The 20,023-nt window shown below is 46.0% G+C and overlaps 1 protein-coding gene across 1 annotated transcript in view; it reads left to right on the top strand.

The window, feature by feature from the left end:
• Nucleotides 1–20,023, top strand: part of AAE17 (acyl-activating enzyme 17) — a 92,538-nt gene that overhangs the window by 35,444 nt on the left and 37,071 nt on the right. Inside the window, exon 5 of the mRNA XM_086807600.1 lies at nucleotides 19,590–19,630. Coding sequence (XP_086663726.1) covers nucleotides 19,590–19,630 — 41 coding nt within the window. The remainder of the gene's footprint in view (nucleotides 1–19,589; nucleotides 19,631–20,023) is intronic.

Here is a 20,023-nt window from a genome sequence, read left to right as displayed (position 1 = left end):
CCTTGCTTCACATAGAGGAGTCTTCTTGAAACTTTCACCCAGATTTGTGTTGTGTTGATACAAGAGCCTTGGCCCTCTTTTTATACAAGTTTGGGGTGAAAAGCATAGCTTTTCCCCCTAAAAAAAAAAAAAAACTTCTACGAGTGCTTTTCCCCTTTATTGAAAAAAAACTCTTCAAAGGTTTTTCTCTCTTGTTAAAAAAAAAAAAAAAAAAAAAAACAGGGCGAATGCGTTTTTGATTTTTCAATGCTGCTTTCTCTTGCGTTTGGCTGCTCGTCGTTTCTCTTTTGCGTTTTGCGGGTTCATAGCTGTGCGCCCGCTAGATTGCTCGTTGTTTTGTGCTGTAGTCGGCTGCCTGTGCCACGTCACCAGGACGGGCTGCGCTTGGCCACCTCAACATTGTGACCCCGCTGCCCCCTTGTGCGCTACACGGCTGCTACTTGGTTGCGTTGCATGGCTTGCTACCCACCGGCTGCCCGCTTGGTCACCCCACACTGTCCCTTGGCTGCTTTTCATTCAGTTACTTGGGCTGCCTTTTGGGTGGCCCTAGGGTAGGCCCTTGAGCTGCTCTTGAGTGCCCAACAACAGAGAGGAGATCTCAGCTGCTGTACCCAAAAACACATACATGCATATGTACAAACATATGAGCATGCACACACACACCAAGCATGTATCTGCACCCACACATGTGTACAAACTAACACATGCACATACAGAGTAAAACATGATCAGTGAATGTTAAACATGCTTAAACATAATTACAGTGCTTAAAAAAAGAGGTAAAATACTTAGTCCTGTAATACAGTGAGGGCAAGGGGCCATTTTATATGGCCCCTATGAGCCAGTCGGCCAGCATAAAAGACAGTCGACAGCAGCAACATGTGTCCACGACTTGCTCGGGTGCAGTCGGCCACGTCAGAGCAAATAGCCCTACAGTCGGCCAACATACTGAGGTAGCCGACATGCACAAGACAACCTCCCACACCCAAAAAAAAAGGGAAAAAATATGGAGAGGAGAAAAATGAAAAAAAACCTAAATCGGGCGGGCACACCCACAACAGAGGCCCTGGTGTAAATATACAGACAAGAGATGATTGCTGACACCCCCTCTCAGCTCCTAGATGTGAACCAACGCGAAGGAGCTAGAGTGCCGCCGGAGCATAGCCTGAGGTAGAGACTTCGTGAAGAGGTCGGCCGCATCATTGTTCACCGTCGAACAATAAAGAAGCAAGATGTCACGAGCAATAGCTATACAGCTTTGGTTATCGCACAGGATGACCATGGGCTCCTTATGTGGAAACCCAATCTCGCCAAGCAACCTCTGTAGCCACACAACCTCGCAAGCAGCACCACAAGTAGCCTGGTACTCTGCCTCTGTCCGATGACAAGGCAACAGTTGGCTGCCTCTTACTGCTCCATGAAACCGCTCCTGAGTTGAGGGAAAAACTGTAACTTGATGTGGATATCCTCGTGTGTGGATCTCCTCCCCAATCTGAGTCACTCCATCATTGGAGTCTGACTCCATCCATCAATCCCCCTCCTGTGTAAAAGAGTCCAAGATCCTTCGTACCGTGTAGATACCGCAAGATCCACAATCCTGCGTCCCAATGAGACTTCAACGGCGTCTGCATGAATGAGCTCAACAGCCCCACAGAAAAGCTCAAGTCCAATCTGGTGTTCAGCAACCAAATCAATGAACCAACCAGCTTTCGGTACAGAGAGGCATCAACTGGCTCACAAGGATCATACATTGTCAGCTTCGTGTTCGGGTCCATCGGCGACGTAATAGACTTGCAATTCTCCATCCCAAAGCCCTCAAGCAACTCATGAACATACCGCTGCTGAGAGACAAAAAACCCCCTCTAGGTCTGCCAGATCTCCAATCCCAAGAAGAAGTGGAGTAAGCCTAAGTCGGTCATTTCAAACTCCTTTGACAAGGCAGCCTTCGTCACTCCAATGTGCTCCACATGACCGCCGGTGAGAATGAGATCATCCACATAAAGGATGATTAACGTAACCATGCCACGTTCCCGAAAGAGATAGAGGTTGGGATCTGCAACCGATCTCTGAAATCCAGTCCGGAGAAAGAAGGAATCAATCTACTAATTCCAAGCCTTGGGAGTCTGTTTAAGACCATACAAGGACTTCCTTAACTTGTAAACCATCCCTTCTGATCTTGGAACCACAAAGCCTAGAGGCTGCTCAACATACATCTCCTCTTACAGGTCACCATTAAGGAACGCAGATTTGACATCCATCTGATATACGGGCCACCTCTGAGAAGAAGCAAGGGCAAGAACGCTCTGAATCGTGGTCATCCTCGCTGTGGGTGCAAAGGTATCCTCATAGTCGATGCTTGGCCGCTGAGCATAACCCTTAGCCACAAGTCTGGCTTTGTGTTTGTCCACCGACCCATCTGACGCATATTTGGTCTTAAAGACCCACTTGACACCAATGACTGACCGTTTTGATGGCCTCAGTACCAACTCCCAAGCGTTGTTCTTCTCGATGGTACCCAGTTCCACTTGCATGGCTTTCCTCCAAGTATCCTGTGCAAGGGCTTCCTTGACGGAAGTGGGCTCTTTGTCCTGCATGATACGAGACATCAAAGCATAGTTTTTTCCTAGCCTGGAGAACTTCCTGCTTAAGAGCTTGCAGCTTGTTGATGTGCTCCCGCATCGTCGACGACTTTGCAGGATTCATCACTCGCATCTGTACTTCCAAGGAAATCCTCTTCATGGACGATACCCTGTTTGTAAAGAGAAGCCAAATGCTACCATATACCTCTGGCCAACGTCATATGCTTGATATGATTGATTACTTGTGGTGTGAAGTTGAGGAAAATGAAACAACGGACTTTGGCATTGACACGATCCCATAACTGTGCCTGTGCCTCACGTTCTTTCCGAATAGAGGGTAACTCCCCTTTCTCTAACTCCGGCCGTGGAACCCCAACAACAATGAAATCAGCAGGATCGTAAGACTCCAAAACAGATTCCATCATTACCTTCCATATGCCGTAGTTGTTCCTGTCCAACTGACGGTCCACTGGGAACGTGGGGAGTGTCGGGATCTTCACATGCTTCTCAGCCATCTCAAGTAAATTTGCCATTGCGGGGGTGTAACTGAAAAGGGTAGGTGGGTGGGAAAAATGAAGAACTAAACCTGCAAGTGGCTGTCCAGCAAATCAGCCCGCCTTCCTCTTGCTTCTCCTCTTCCCGTACGGTTCAAAACAGTCCACCAATCAGCAACAAAACAGCCCCCCTCTTGCTCACACAGTTCCCAAGATCTTCCAAGAGCCTAGAGCTCTGATACCATGTCAGAATATGCAACAGAGATGAAGACAAGATCTGAAAACACACTAGCAAGTGCACTGCAGAAAAACACAGCAATAGAGAGGGAGAGAGAGAGACGTGTAACTCTGCTATATACACAAGAAAATCCCAAAATCCAGAATACAAACTGTTTGGGGGCAAGGGGCCATTTTATATGGCCCCTATGAGCCAGTCAGCCAGCACAAAAGACATCAAACAGCAGCAACATGTGTCCACGACTTGCGCAGGTGCAGTCGGCCAGCACAAATGCAGTCGGCCAGGTCAAAGCAAATAGTCCTGCAGTCGGCCAGCATACAGAGGTAGCTGACATGCACAGGACAGCCTCCACACCAGAAAAAATAGGGAAAAATATGGAGAGTGGGGAAAAATGAGAAAACACCTCAATCGGGCGGGCACACCCACAACAGAGGCCATGGTGTAAATATACAGACAAGAGATGACTGCTAATAGGTAGACATAGGATGGGAAAATCTCCAGAGGATCCCCTCTATATGTGAAGCTCAATTTGGATGTGAAGGGCCGAGAGGTATTGAAGACCATTACCTTGTTTTTACCAAGGTTTCCAGAGAGGTCCCGCTGAGTGCAAAAGTCATGTAAGGCATCCAACTATCTTTGAAGCCCCTCGGCTGAGTCTGAGAGGAGGACGATGTCATTTGCATAAAGTAGTATGGGGATCAATATGCCTGCCAGTGTGGGACCAGCCCTACCTAATGCTTTAATGAAGCTCGAGATCTCATCGATGTAGAGACTGAAAAAGAGTGGGTGATAGACGGCAGCCTTGTTTCACCCCAATAGTGCTAGAAATCTCTCTAGGCGTCATGAACTGTCACCATCGCGTCAAGCCGGTGTGCCACCTGCTAGAGTGAGATCATCTCCCATGTACACTTGTGTGCCCTTGAGGGCAGCCCGCCTGTCTAAGAAGGCCTGTCCGCTGGTGGCATCAAGGAATCTAATGATGAGGGGCCGCTTGTGTCATATCCTTGCCTGCCCTCCATGTATCTGCAAAGGGGGGGGGCGATCCTGTCGACTCCTAGCATCTGGCAAAGTGTCATGGCATCCTCCTTGGGGGAAGCCCCTGCCTGTAGCCCCCACACTCGCACATGGAGGGCCCTATCCTTCCCGTGTTTCTCCTCCTTGAGAGTCTCATGTATGATGCTCTGTGGGGGTTTGTGCTTCTTCACCACCTCCACCCAATCTTTCTTAGTGGTTTGCAGTTCTTCCCGTAGCTTATCACTTGCAGCTTTCAACTGCTCCAAGTCAGTCCTTAGACCCTCCTGAATATTCAGTTCCCCTTTTTCCACTGTATGGTCCTTGACCGTAGCCTTTAGGGCTTATTTCTACCTGGAGTTCCCCTATCATTGGGGGAGCCTCTGGCATTCCTTGTTTTTGCAGCTGGGTCTCTTTCAACATCTGAATCACCTCTTCCTGATGGTTCACTTGTGCTGCCAATTCTTCAATCTTGTTGTTCTTTCCCTGTATCTCCTTGTGGAGGCCTTCCAACTGTTTTTCATGTTGGTTCAGGACCCTGTCCAGCACTTTCTTTTGTTCTTTCTCTGTAAAAGTGTGTATGTGTGTGTGTGTGTGTGTGTGTGTGTGAAAGAGAGAGAGAGGGAATGTGTGTGTGTGTGAGAGAGAGAGAGAGGAAGAAAGAAAGAAAGAAAGCTGTATTAACGTCTACTAGAGGCCGAACTCAACCTATGAGACAAATCAATGTACAACTGTCAATGTCTTCTGGATGTCCAGGGAAAAAAGGACAAAATGAACATGAAATAAACTATGAAAGTACTAAGCTAGTGGGGGGGTGTGATGGATGGAGCACTACTGCGAGAGGCTCAGTATGCAACCTATACGTGTAGGGTATACAAGAATGCAATGCAGATCTGTCTAGCTCCAACCAGTACCATAATGGGGGTGTAATATGTGATACATAGGCGATGGCGAGGCCAAAATACCTTGGAGCATGATCTGCGGGTGTGAGTGTGTGTGAAAGAGAGAGAGAGGGAATGTGTGTGTGAGAAATGAAATGAAATGAAATGTTATATTAACGTCTTCAAAAGGCCAAAGTGACCTATGAGACCAAAGTTACAACCATGTGACATCTGATACACTGTCTGGAAAAGAAAAGAGATAGCCCCACAATACATCAGTAGGGGGGAAGCTAATGCTACTAGTCAAAATGGGGTACATGAGTACGTGGATACATGAATACATGAATATGGGGGAGTACAAAAGTGACAGTGAGTACAACAGTATATGGCTGGAGTCGCAATCATCCTAGGAGCTCTAGCATGGGTCTTTGCCGGATGGCCTGGATATCTGCCATAGTGAGATGCCTGGTCGGACGAGCCCGATGCCTCGCAATGATGCTCTGAATCCTCCAGTGTAGGCACCGTCTCCGATGTGAAGATCCGCGAACCCTCGGGCGTCTAGATCTGCCCAACTGGATAGCTCTCTCAACTAGAGTCCCACGGGGTGCCCACTGTTGGGCTGTCGGCTGTGTGTCCTCCCGGGTAGTCCCTCTAAAGAAGTTAGTAATCTGTCTCTGTGTGGACTCCCTGCCAGTCGGGTGTCTGCTCCTGAGATAGAGATAGAGATAGAGATAGAGATAGAGATAGAGATAGAGAGAGAGAGAGAGAGAGAGAGAGAGAGAGAGAGAGAGAGAGAGAGAGAGAGAGAGAGAGAGAGAAAGAGAGAGAGAGAGAGAGAGAAATTGTGCTTTCTCTATAAAAGTGTACTATGAGGCTTAAGCTTGTGCTGTAAGGCTTGTACTTGTGTGCATTGTACTCTATGTAGGTAAAAGGTACCGAGAATGTGGGTTTTATATTTTTTTTCTTGAACGTTAAGTTGGCTGTTGCTAACGTTTATTTTTTTGCTAATGGGCTTGGCTAATGTTTTTTTTTTTGCTAATGGGCTTGGCTAATGTTTTTTTTTTTTGCTAATGGGCTTGGCTAATGTTTTATTTTTTTGCCTGGACTTGGCTAACGTTTATTTTTTTAGAGGTCGCGTTTTTTAAAACCGTGTTTTTTTAAAAACTCCAACAAGTTTGTCGAGCCAGTTTTTTTTAAAAACACATCACTTTTAAAAAACCACACGTGTCTTCATAGGAAACATACGTTTCCAAAGAGAGAGAGAGAGAGAGAGAGATATTAAACGTCTACTAAAGACCCAATAGGCCTATGAGACCAAAGTGATACAATAATGTCCATGGCATATCTCATCATGGAATGGAAAATAAAACAGAAAGAAAACATAAATATAGCTATCTCACTGGGGTTATACAAAACTGTCCATGGAAACTCATCATGGAATACTAAGAACATAAAAACATGGGAGCAACATCAGCTTTGAGTAGATGGTATACCACTCTCCAAAATGTCAAGCATGGGGCTGACAAGTATGACCGAGAGGTCTCCCTCAGCTATGTCACGTGGAAAGGTAGCTCAATGGCAGTGGAGCATGTCCTGGATCTGGAGCTGATGAGGTGAGAGAGAGAGAGAGAGAGAGAGAGAGAGAGAGAGAGAGAGAAATGAAAATGAAATGATTAACGTCTTCAAAAGGCCATAATGACCTATGAGACCAAAAGTTACATCATGGTGGATCTGATACAACCAGAAAATGAAAAATAAAGATGATACTACTGGCACCTAGAAAATGAAACTGGAAATGGAAGGTAAACAGAAACCCTTATAGGGTGTGAATATAGTGAGGGGGGGTAGTGGAATATAGTGAGGGGATACAATATCATGTGGGACGGAGGGGTACACTATGGAGGTGCCTCCATCTCATAATATGTGCCGCATCGGACGCTGGCGGATCTCCTCAATATCCTCTGTGGTCAGCACCCTGACTGGGTGTCTCGCATGGCTCGCAAGAATAATCCGAATCTGCCGCTGCAACCTCCGTCTATGCTGGGATGCCCTCCTCCGTAGTCGTGGGCGTCTGGACCACCCAAGCTCAATCGCACGATCAATCAGTGTACCTTTGGTGTGGGCGGTATCCATGTCCTGCTACTGCTGTGGTCCATCTCGCGCAGTGATGGCTGGACTAAAGAAGTCTGTAATGTGCCTCTGAGTCTGGCTCTCTATGCGCCTAAGCAGGCTATCTCTATGTCTCCGCAGCTCAAGCAAGAACAATCCCAAACACCTCTGGTCCTGGTACCCCATGACTCTGGAAAGTGGTCCAAAACCCTCTCTGAATAAACAGTGGAAACGACCACGTATCTCATAGTATGCAGTACAATGGCATATATAATGCAGCTCTGTCTCTGGCTCCCCATGGCATACTTGGCATATCTTGGCCTCAGCTGGTATACCTCTATATCGGCCAATCTCAATCTCAAGCTGGTGTGAGGATGTGCGAATCTGACCAATAGCACATCGTACTGCATGAGACAAGTGTACATCCATGTAACTGGGTCTGATCACAAAACCATCAGCTGTGAGCTGAAGAAAATGCTCTCTGTAGAAAGCCATCTTCGTGCCCAGCTCCTCAGTCGGCTGTATCCATGTCCTCCTAATGTCCAGCTGAACTAAATCCTGACAGATGAGTCTGGTAATCTTTGTCCGTGTGAGAGTGAGAGAGGGTGCCTCCAGAGAATACTGGAAGGGAGGCAATCTGTCCATGCTAAAACCATTTGCCTGGAACCAAGATGTCATCTGTCCATACCAACAAGCCGTGTCTCCCTGTAAAGCTAACTGTCGGGAGGACTCCAGGGCGAGGCGTGCATATCTGTCTCAGGGGAGATCCCACAAGCCATGTATGTAGGAGACTGATCTCGTAAGAGCCTCAATCACCAGAGGGGCAGCCGCCAGCTCTGCTCGAATAATCTCATGAGGTACCACGGCCTTGGCTCTAATAATCCTAGCAATCATAGATACCAAAGGCCTCTCCATACCTCTCCACCCGCTTGCGCTGTGATGGCCCACTGAAGGTCCCCATATCTGCACTCCATAAAGCATAGCTGATGTCACTAGAGTGTCAAAAAGCCAAAGTTTCGTTCGAGGTTCCTGAAACTGAACCTGCGAACACATCCTCTCCAAACCACCCAGGGCTGCATGTGCTCTAGTCAATCTAGTCTCTGGTGCTCTCCTCATCGAAAACACTGGCCCACTGAATACTACCCCAAGATATGTATATGCATCTGTATACTCCACAATCTCCTGCCCATATGTAAATGTGGAAGTTGATCGCCTAACCCACTGTGGCGTGGTGTTAAACACCATAACCTTGGTTTTGCCAAGGTTGACAGACAATCCACTATCATGTGCAAACTCATGTAAAGCATCCATATGACGCTGCATACCCTCAGGGGAGTCAGAGATCAACACAATATCATCAGCATATAACAATAGTGGGATCCATGTAACTGCTAGCTGGGCTCCTCTGTCCCCCAATCTCTCAATGTAGTCAGAAGCCTCATCCACATACATACCAAACAATGAAGGAGATAACGGGCAACCTTGCTTCACTCCTATAGTGGAGTGAACCAAAGTAGAGACCCCCTCTGGGGTGTGTACCTGTCCTGCAACTGATCTATATAAAGCCATAATCCCCCATATGAGCTCTGTGGGTACCCCCATCTCCTGTAATCGCCTCATCAATCTGGCTCTGGGCACTGTATCAAATGCTTTGCGGAAGTCCACAAAGCTACAATAAATCCGTCACCCATGCGACCTGCCCTCCTCAATAATGGCCCGCAGAGTCAAGATGTGGGAGAGAGAGAGAGAGAGAGAGAGAGAGAGAGAGAGAGAGAGAGAGCGTTTCTGTGTGGTGTGGCCCTGTCCTCCCGTTTCCCATCGTTTCTGTGAATTTAACCACTTAGAAACTCGTTTCTACGTTTCTACCTCCCGGTTCAAGCGTTTCCTGTGACATTGAACCATACATCCATACTTTTTTTTTTTGGAGGGGGGTTGGATCCATGGGAGTGCCAATTTAGGGGAACGGTGGAGTCGATGTCAAGGCTGAGGCAGGTCCCTCCTTTGAGGCCAGCAAGGCTCTTTTGCTGTGATGTGGGGGGGTAGTTTGGGGGGGAGTTGTGCGAAGAAGGAGAGTGTGGAAGGGGAGCTGGGAATCCAGTATGAGGAGGGTCAGTACCCGGAATTGATGCGACCCCAGGTGAGGTGGGGGCCGGGTGCCAAGTGGGTGACCTGGGGGAAGTTAGATGAGTGTTCCACATAAAGGCCGACAAAGGTGCTCCTCGTCGCACCCGGGAGGGGTCTGGAAGAGGGTTGGACAAAGTGCCTCCAAGGCTTGAAAGAAGCTGGCTGCAAGCTTATCCTCGAAGGAGGTGGATGGGGTGTTGGGCTATGATATGAGCAAGAAGAAAACCCTTCTAGTGATTAGTTTACCCAAAAGCGCTGTGCACTGTGCAGTGGGATCAATGATGCATAACCTCCCCTTGTGGGGGACAATAACATGCCAATCCATGTTGGGCCCGGCAGCGCACCTATTGTTGTTTTCAGGCCACAAATAAGCCTCTGAACCTGGTGCACGATTTGTGCCAGTTGGTATGCTCACAAAAAGCAAGGCAGAACAACTCTATAGCCTTTGCAAAAGCGCCGAAGATTCCCATCTAAGCTGGACAGGTAAGCAGGAGTGTCATCCCCAAACTCCACATCCAAGAGCTCCCCCAAGGTGCAGATGGGGAGATTGAGATCCTGAAGGCTGGTGTCCTGCGGGCGTGGGAAGTTGCTCATGCATGGCAGAGGAAAACAAAAGGAGCCAATTGGCAGCTGTGGCACACCGAGTAGGAGATGGGGATGCGCTCCCCTTGGGTGCCTTGAATGAGGACTTAACTGTGTGCGGATGAGTAGAGGGCCGAGACTCCCCAGATCAAGGAGGCTAAGAAACCCATCCGAAGCACGGTGCTCTCTAGTCAATGCGGTCATAGGCCTTCTCAAAGTCGAGAACTTCAGTCAATGCAGTCACAGGCTTTCTCAAAGTCGAGAATGAGAACCACCATATCTTCTTGCCTTAACTGGGCCGAGGCGGTCACCTTCCAAAAGGAGATGTTATCCAAGATGCTCCTATCATGAAGCGTGTCTGGGTGCCATGGATGAGATCAGGAAGGTGGGGCAGAAGGCAAAGGCTAATTGCCTTGGCGAAGATTTTGTATACTATGCCAAGAAGGGTGATGGGGCATCATTGTTGCACCTCAAGCCTGTCTCCTCCCTCTTTGGGGATCAAATCAATGTGACCCTCTGCCAATCTTTCCTGAGGGTGCCATCGGCATGACCTTGTTGAAGGCCAGCCCGTAGGCATCGCGACCTTCATGAGATCCCAAAGTTGCTGGAAGAGAGAAACTGGAAGCCCATCCTTGCTTGGGCTCTGCTGGTATGGAAGGGCCAGAAGAGCTTTCTCCAGCTCGTCAGTTGAGAAGGGAGAATATAACGATCGCTCGACGTCTTATGTTACAACTGGCAGAAGGTGCCGCCATACCTAATGTCGCGCTGCCTCCTAGTTTGCGGTGATGGAACGAACCAAAGGAGGATCAGGGGCGGCCTCTCCATCGGACAATGCACGCCATCCTTGAGGACCCGTTGTGGCAAAAAAGTATCCTGTCACTCAGTCTCCTGCCTGGGTCCAAAAGGACGCTCTAGCATCTACCCTCTGCTCCTCATCTGTGCTCCCATCAAAGAACTGCCTAGGGTCTGCTCCTGGAGGTGCTCTCTAGAGAGGCTAGGTTGTTATCACGTGCACGCCCGTGCCATGGCTAATGTTCGGCATGAACTGGCTTAATCCTTGATTAGTGCAGCATCATCATCATTAACATCATCAGTAGCAAAGCATTAGAACCATTCAGCAGCATCTTCATCAGCACTATCATCATCGTCAGCAGGAGAACCATCAGCATCAGCATCATCAGATTTAGCAGCATAATCATCATCATCAGCACATGGAGGTGTAGGGTCTCTGTCGGCTGGCTGTAGACAAGCAGTCGGCAGCCAGCAGAGGTCCTAACAGCAGGCTGCTGGGTATTCAGCTATTGGCCGACAGCAAAAGAGGAGAAAAGTGCAGCATTTCCAGATATTAAAAGGGGTTTTTGTCCAGCAGTATTGGCCAACAGGCTGGATGCTGGCCGACCAGCACTCCAAGCTAATATATAAGCATAAATCAGTATTCAGCAGAAATCATTCAGTTCATAATTCATCATTCATTCATGGCCTCAGTAGAGCATATGTAGAAGGGGCCCAGGTCACCCCTGTGGGGCTGGCCAAAGCCCTAAATCATGTACAAGCAATTCAATTACCTTTTTGTACCATAGTAATACAAGAAAACCCTGACACCAAATACTCTCTCTTCGTCTCTCGCCTATGTCTTAATCATTCTTAATTAGCATCAATGTTCTTAATCATGCTTGGGGCTGTGGATCAGTACAGCAAGGCTTCCGTGCATGCAACAGTTGTGCTGCAAGCTCTTCTTGCTCTCGAAAGGCCAACAATCTCTCCCAGGTAGTGGATTGGAGAAAGGTGCTGATCTCTAAAGGACAAGCTGAAGCGCGTGAGAAAGAGCACTACGAGGAAGAGAGTCAATCCCAATGCGGAGGCGAAATTCCAGTGCGGAAGGAGGAGGACTCCCAAATCTCCTCAATGTGGGTGTAGACCTTAGGATCAATCCCAATGCGGAGGCGAAATTCCAGTGCGGAAGGAGGACGACTCCCAAATCTCCTCAATGTGGGTGTAGACCTTAGGATCTCCTATGAGAGCATCTGGGATCCTGGCTGTCTGTTGGTGATCCTGCTGCCAAGGATCCCCCGGGTGAAGCACTATTTGCGTATGATCTAAGAAGGTGGTACTGGCGAGGATGCCCAGAGAGTGGCCCCTGTCACACGCCCATTCCTCAACATAGAACATGTCAAAGCCAGGCCTTAGTACTTTCCCTTATAGTATATACTCTTATCTTTATGTTATGGTTGTAGAGAAGTGAAGAAATAGTATTCAGCCATCCATCTCTCTCTTGCGTGCTTGTCTATTCTTGTGTGTGTGTGTGTGTGTGTGTGTGTGTGAGCAGAAATTTTTAGGCTACTGTATACAGCATACAGCTTTCATAAAAAAAAAAAGAAGTTATTTGGCAGTGTTGTACAGACTCTACTCTTACAATTATGTCTGAGACTGTTGTGACCTATGCTCGCCGGGATACTGCTGCAGACAGTAACAAGAGGCAGCATACTGCAATTGAATCTATCACCATGATTAAGCAAGATTCGTCGGATGCACGGTTTGTATATGAGGCTTTATGTGAGGACTTTGTAGACAGTCGTATCAAATGGAAGGACCCACCTCCTTCTTTCAGTTATAAGATTAAATTGCCGACGATTGTGTCTCCTCTGCGTAGATACTCAGAAAAAGGGATTATCCTCTTCTTTCCGGGCAAAATGCCTTCTGCGCAAGAAGTAGCTCAATGGATTCAGTCCATTCTAGGTGGACCCTTTGTAGATGGAGTTCACTTTGCAGCAAGGGGTTTTTATGATGTATTACTGTCTGATGGTCAATCTAAGCAGCAGATGCTTGAAACTTCTCCCCTTATGTTTGGTATACAGTTGGTACATGTGTTGCCTTGGTCCCCGACCAAGGACTATCAGTCCTTGATTAGGCATCGTTGTCCTGTTTGGGTTGAGGTCGTGGATTTTCCGGAATATTTGAGGGAACACTTGCCAGATATAGCAGCCACTCTGGGCAAAGTGGTTTGTGCACCTCGTCCTACAGGAAACAAAAACAGATTTTGCATCTTGTGGGATACAGACCATAAGCAACCACCTGCAATTGCTGTTGAAGTAGAAAATGTGCGTGGCATGGGTGCACGTTATTTCAAATTAAATTGGGGAGTCTTTGCAGGTGCTTGTTTCACTTGTCATAAATTTGGGCATATGGCTTCTGAATGTCCTTCTCTGCTGCATCCTCCGCCATTATCTGCTGTACCTCCCATTTCAGCGAATGTGCAGCCTACTCAAGTTAAGGAGATACCAACAAATCAAGCCACTCGAAACACTCAAAACGAGAAAGAAAAAGGTAAAGCTAAAGTTATTCCACAAGTTGTTTCTTCTTTGGCCGTGCCTAATCAACCCAAGGATAAAGGAAAAGATAAAATATCTTCGGCTGAATGGAAAACTCCGAAAAAAGCTACTATGGTTCGTCGTGCTCCCATTCCTTCACGTAATTGGACTGCATCTGCCACTATTGCACAGTCTTCCACTTCTTCGACTATGCTTTCTAGAATATGGTCAGATGTAGTTCGAGGTGCTTCCTCAAGTATGGATGCCGATGTAAATCCTTTGGATATGTGTGTTGATACGAATATGCATGAGTCTCTCTTGATTCAGGGCGAGGGCTCTCTCCCTGACTCAGTTGCTGTTATGCAGCATTGATTTTGGCTGGCTGTTCACTGTATATACCTTTGTACAGATTTGATGTTTGATGCTCCAATAAAATGTCTCTCATACAATATTAGAGGACTTTGTGATCCTGGTAAATTTAGGTTGTTTTGGCACTATGTACATAAAATGCAACCTCATCTGGTGTGTGTGCAAGAACACAATCAGCATACCTTAGTGGGTCAATCAGGTCACTTTGCTGGTTATGATATATTTTATGCGGGCACTCAGCATTACTCAGGAGTTTTTATGCTTGTTAAGCATGATGTGCAACCAATGTTGGCCTACAATGATTCTGCTGGCAGATGGATGGTCATTCAATGTTCATTGTATGGACAAATTTATGAATTTGCAGCAGTTTATGCGCCACAAAGCTCAGCTGACAGGGCAAATATATGGTCGCAAATGTTGGCTTATCCCTGGCTCCATAATGCATTCCTTTGTGGAGATTTTAATAATGCTCCATCTCCTGAATTTAATTCCACTGGAAGAACTCATATGCTTGGAGCTGAACGCAGAACATGGAATGTTTTGCTCTCTTCCTGCAATATTTTGGACCTATGGCAACATGTATTCCCTCGTCTGCAAGGGTTTACCTTTAATCACAATGCTTTTCCGCATATCTGGACACGTCTGGATCGCTGGTACTTGTTACATGCAGACCAATGATTTTGTTTGCAAGCTATGGATTGATCGCTCCATGTTACTCTCTGATCATTCTCCTTTATGGTTAGGCCTTTATTTTGATATGCCACAGGATGTTTCTATTCTTCAGAAACATAGGCTGTTGCTTTTAAACAACAGTTACCTTGTGCATGCTGATTTCAAGGAAATGGTTTTCCAAGCCATTGAGCCTTTGCCCCTTCAAATACATGGGGATATTGACATTGCTTGGTTTCAATTTGTTCAGCGCATGCAGGCTGTGATCTGTGATTATGGTCTTTATTACATGGCCGACTTGCGGAATCGGATCTTGCAGGCTAAAGAAACATGTCAATCTATGGCTGATCTTGTTCAGTTTCGGGTTTTAAATACCAATGAACAAGAATCTTTAATGCAGGCTAAGCACTTCCTCATGCTAAATGATCAAAGAAAATTGCAAAAATGGTCGACACGTTCGCGACATCGAGCTATCATAGATAAGGGTTGCTCTTCCAAAGATTTTTTCAAAAATCTACATGCTTCAAGACAAAAGGAATGCATCAGAAGGGTGAAAAAATCTGATGGTCAATGGACTCATTCTTTGTTGGAGCTCTCGTACATTGCTAGTCAGCATTTTGCAGCTCTTTTTGCTAAACCGCCAACAACTTCACCTGACATACTTAATGCTCGTTATGCTTTATTGCATCATGTTCGGCCCATTATTTCTCCACAGGATGCTTTGGAATTAGAATCTCCGTTCACTGATATTGAACTTAAAGATGCTTTGCGTTCAATGGGTCGATGGAAATCTCCCGGATGGGATGGATTGACAGTGGAATTTTTCCATGCGTTTTGGCCTCAGCTGGAACAATCATTGTTGTATATGATCAATGAAGCTTGGGCGAATGATGTACTACCATCTTCTTGGAAAGAAGGATTGGTTAAGCTTTTCCCTAAACGGGATCTTTGTGAAGCATTTTCTGATTGGAGGCCCATTACTCTTATGCCCGTCATCTATAAGCTTCTGACTAAGATGTTGGCAAATCGTATTAAAGGATTTTTACATGATGGTTTGCATCCTGCGCAATATGGTTTTGTGCCTCGCAGGCAAATCAATGATAATTTGGCTAATGCTTATATTGCCATTGAATATGCCAAATACACCAAGCAGGATGTACTCATTTTGCAGGTTGATATTGAGAAAGCTTTTGATTCTGTGCATTGGGATTATATAGCTATGACTATGAGTTATCTTGGTTTTGGTGCAAAGTGGCAAAATATTGTGTATTGGCTCTATAATGACAGTGATGCTTCTTTGATTTTGAGCTCTTCTCTATCAGATTCTTGGAAATTGGGACGTTCAGTTCGCCAGGGTTGTCCGCTTAGTTCCCTGTTATTTGCTATTGCCACACATCCTTTTCTTTGCTACTTGGATTTTTTGCAAGCTACTGATGAATTGCATGTCTTACAGCTTCCTGCTGGGCATACTTTCCTGGCTCAGGCTTATGCTGATGATTCTTTTTTTATGCCCAAGAATACGCAAAAAGATCTTCAGAGATTAATGGAGGCTTTGGAACTTTTTGGTTTGGCTGCTGGTTTGAAAGTAAACTTCCGTAAGTCTACCTTGCTTGCGCTTAATGTACAGCAATGGCATCATGTATTGTGGCCCGGTGGAATACCTCCTGGTGGACATATCGTTCGTCATTTGGGTTACCCTTTGGGTTGGCAGATGTCATCTTCACAAATGATTCAATGGGTTATGCTAAAATTGAATTGCAAAATTGATTATTGGCAGCTTTCCACTTGGCCTCTTCATGTATGTCTCAGGATAGTGCAGGCTATTGTAATGGCTTACATACAGTTCTTTCTTCCATTGATTATGTGGAGGAAAGCTGATATAGATCGGTTTATGTCTCTGGCAATGGCAATTGTGTGGAAAACTCAACATCGTAAAAAGGGTATTCGTCTTTTGTCAATGCCAAAAATGTGTTCTCCAAAGATACATGGTGGCTTGAACATATTGAATATTCATTTTCATGTGCTTGCTTGTAAATCCACTTTGCTATTGGAATTTGTACAACAGCGCCAGCCATGGGCTATTATGTTGGGTCATATGTGTATGTCAATGTCTTCATCTGCTTTTGGAAAGTGGACTGTTACGTATTGGGATGCAATTTTCAGCCATTTCGATGGAAAAATTGTCGGTTGCCCTCTTTCATCTAAGTTGATTTCTGCCTGGAAACAGGTTACGCAATATCTTTTTTGGAATCCCAGGCTTAATGGGCAATCTTCTTCGCTGCGCCTTGAGAGTATTCATTGGTCAAAGGCTTTTGATGTACCCTTGGCTCTACGTGAGCCTAGGAAGGCATATTTCCTTTCAAAGAAAGGAGTTTATCTTATTGATGATGTTTTGGATGCTGGTGGCCATGTGCTTTCTTTTGTGGTTGCCGCCAGAAAATTTGGTCTGGGAATGCATTATAGAACAATCTGGCAGCTTATTCGAGAGCTTCTTGCTCCCTTTGAACCAATTGCAGATTTGGATCGTTCTGATCGTTTGGTTGATTGGAGCCTTAGAAGAGAACAACCTGCACGAGGCCCTTTATCAATGGCTAAACTTTCGGTTCGTTCGATATATCATCTCTTGTTGCCTGCCTCTTGGGTTCAAGAACATGCGAATCAAATTTGGCATCTTCATAAAAGTCAGACTTGGTGGAAACAGCGGCTTCATTCTCTTTGGAAATGCAGTCTGCCTTTGAAAAGTAGACTTTTTTTATGGAGATGCTTGATTGGAGTCTTGCCAGTCGGGCTTTTCTTGGCTAGGCGACTTTTGGCACCTTCAACTTGTCATAGTTGTGGTGCTTCTCAAGAGACAGTCTTTCATCTTTTGTGGAGTTGTCCTCTCACCAGGACTTTTTTGGATCAGATTGCTGCACGTTTGAGAGCCCGCTTCCGACAGGCACCCTTTGGGAAATACTTTTGGATCTTCGGTCTTCTCCCATCACCCCTTAGATCCTATAAAGTCTTCTTTGATTGAGTTCGTTATTGGGCTTTATGGACTACCTGGCAGTCTCGCAACAGGATAGTTTTTGCTGGGCCTCATTTGGATGCTTACTCATTCTTCCGTTCCTCTCTTCAGCAATCTTTATATGACTGTCTCTCTCTTCATGAGATTGACTCATCTCTGTATGCTCTTTTTACAGATTGTTTTTTAGATGTTTAACTATGTTCACCCTGAACATAGTGAACACTCTACTAGTCTCCCTTGTAAATGGTCTTTTTAGTGGGGTTTCCTCGTTTTGAGGTTTCCCACCTGTAATTAATGACATGAAGCTTTACAAAAAAAAAAGTGTGTGTGTGTGTGTGTGATAGAAAAGGCTTATTGTTGGGCAGCAACCCCTTGAGTGAAAGAGGGAAAGAAGTGGTGTTTGTGAGACTCTCGCTTGCTTGCCTCCTCGTAGTTCTGCTTGCTTGCTTCTTTGTGCGATTGTTAGACTGTCCGTGTGAGGCTCGCCTTCTCTCCTGCTTGATTGTTCATGTGTGTGCCTTGCTCATTTGTTGCTCTGCTCGACCTTCGATTGTTCGTCTCTTTTTTGCTTTGCTCGCCTGCTCGCCTTTTGTCTTTTCATCTGCTTGCTGTGCTCGCTGCCTCTTCTTGTTTCATAGCTTCCGTCTTTGCTTTCTCCTCAGCCTTTGGCTGGCTTGTGTGTGTGTGTGTGTGATATCGGTGAGAGTATATAGTTGCGCTTCCGTTTTCTGTGAACTGATACCTGTTCGTGTGCATGTACTTGCACCTGGGAGGCTTGAGCCACAGTCTTTGCGAGGGTGTGAACTAGGCTCTAGTATGTGAGCGCCTGTTCGTGTGTGGTCTCGGAACGATAGTTTCACGCTCACTCCCCTCCAAGTGTATACTAGTGGCTATTTCGATTCATTCGACGAGTCTGGCATCGACAATCTACTTCGACACTACTCTTGTTTGGGTAACTTGTCTTCATATTTGCATTGGCATTGGATTATCTGGCTGGAAAGCCCTTGGAATTTTGTACACAAATTAAATATTCCAATAATATACTTCAATACCACTGCGGGGGGAGGGAAGGAGAGGGGGAGGGGGGGGGGGGTCGCGGACTGAGTGGTGGTGTACTGTGGAGTGCTTTCCTTTTGCAGTTTGTCTTGTGTAGTGATGTATCTTGTGCATTTGTGGCTAGTACATTTTAAGTGTTGACGACCGTTTTGTTCACGAGATGGTGCCCAAGGACATTCACACCAAGCTGGTGTCGTTCCATAGAATCGTGAGCTGCTATGGGAATCCTTTGAGAACTAACTCTTAAGCCTCAAATGTGAGTTAAAAATACTCACCAAATGCCTGCAAGTTTGCATGGAATGCACCCTAGCCACCCTCAAGGAAAGGGGTTGGGAGTTGCTTGCTCCTGCAAACAAGAGCACATAAGGAATTATTGTCCTAGGGGAGTTCTTATGGAAAGAAGGCCAAGGAAGATTGAATGCTGAGCAACAAATGCTGTTGCTGTTTGTCAGGGGTGGTGGCTTAAATGGTGGAAAAGAAAAAGGAGGAGCCAACCTCCAAAGGGACCAAAGGGAATGTAAAGACTGGAGGAGGTAGGAAGGAGAAAAACAGGGAAAATGTCTAGGGTTTGTAAAGGGGGGGCACAGATGGAATCAAGGAGGGAAAAATGGCCAGTGTTCAGACAGGACAGAAAGACAGTGAAGGGCAGACTAGAGGGTGCTGGAAAGGAGAGAGGGTAGCCATGACGAAGGCAGAGCAGGGGGACTGGGGGGTGGAGGAGGGGCTTGCACAGCAGCAGCAGGTATGGAGGGAGGAAGCTCAGAGACTTACTTAGCTCTGAACTGTTTAGGCTTATAAAAAATGACACTTGTTACTGGCTATGGCTGTGATCAGCATGGTCTAATAAGGCTAAGAACCAGACCTGCTGCACGCATCCAGGTCTTAGATGTTATTGATCTGCTGAAGGGTTTTTTTTGCCAGTTGGTGTGTTTGTGTGTGTTGATATAGTCAGTAGCTCTAGAGTCTTAACAAGTCAGTGGCATGGCATTTGTTGATGGAAGCTCTAGTTTTATTTGTATCCAGGTTTTAGATGTTATTGATCTACCAAAAAGTTTTTTTTTGCCGGATGGTGTGTTTGGGTGTGTTGATACAGTCAGTAGCTCTAAACAAGCTTTGCTCTGTAGATTTTTTGACTTCTCTTTTGTCTATCTGTCCTTGGCAGGATGTCATTGTTCGAGGCTTAAAATCACACCCTTTGTACATGTAAGTGAAAAAACAACTCAATCCCTTTGTAGCTACATATTGTGTGCACCAATTTCTAAATGTGAAATGTTACAACCTTAGCATGGACGAGCTAAGTGACAGGGTTAATACTCTATGGTTCCCGCAGAGTGTTTTTTTTTTTGGAAGGACCCAAAATCTATAGCCAAAGGTTATGAACCTCCCCACTTTTTAGGCTTCTTCCCCCATACCTCTCTCCTCTTCTTTAAGGCTCATTTCCTATTTTTTTAATAATGAAAAGCCATATTTTTGGCAACCATCTACACCCTAAGGTTCCTATTGATCACTTTTTAGGCAATCACCATAGGTAACAAGAGTGGGAATCTTAGCCAAAATTCTCAAGAATATTCCCCTGTAAAATTTTTTGATAGCCTT

This window comes from Cibotium barometz, chromosome 13 (genome assembly GCF_041138505.1).
Source record: "Cibotium barometz isolate CiBa-2024 chromosome 13, ASM4113850v1, whole genome shotgun sequence".
Taxonomy (NCBI): Eukaryota; Viridiplantae; Streptophyta; class Polypodiopsida; order Cyatheales; family Cibotiaceae; genus Cibotium; species Cibotium barometz.
The sequence above is the reverse complement of the archived record's forward strand: the minus strand, read 5'-3'. Positions and strand labels throughout refer to the sequence as shown.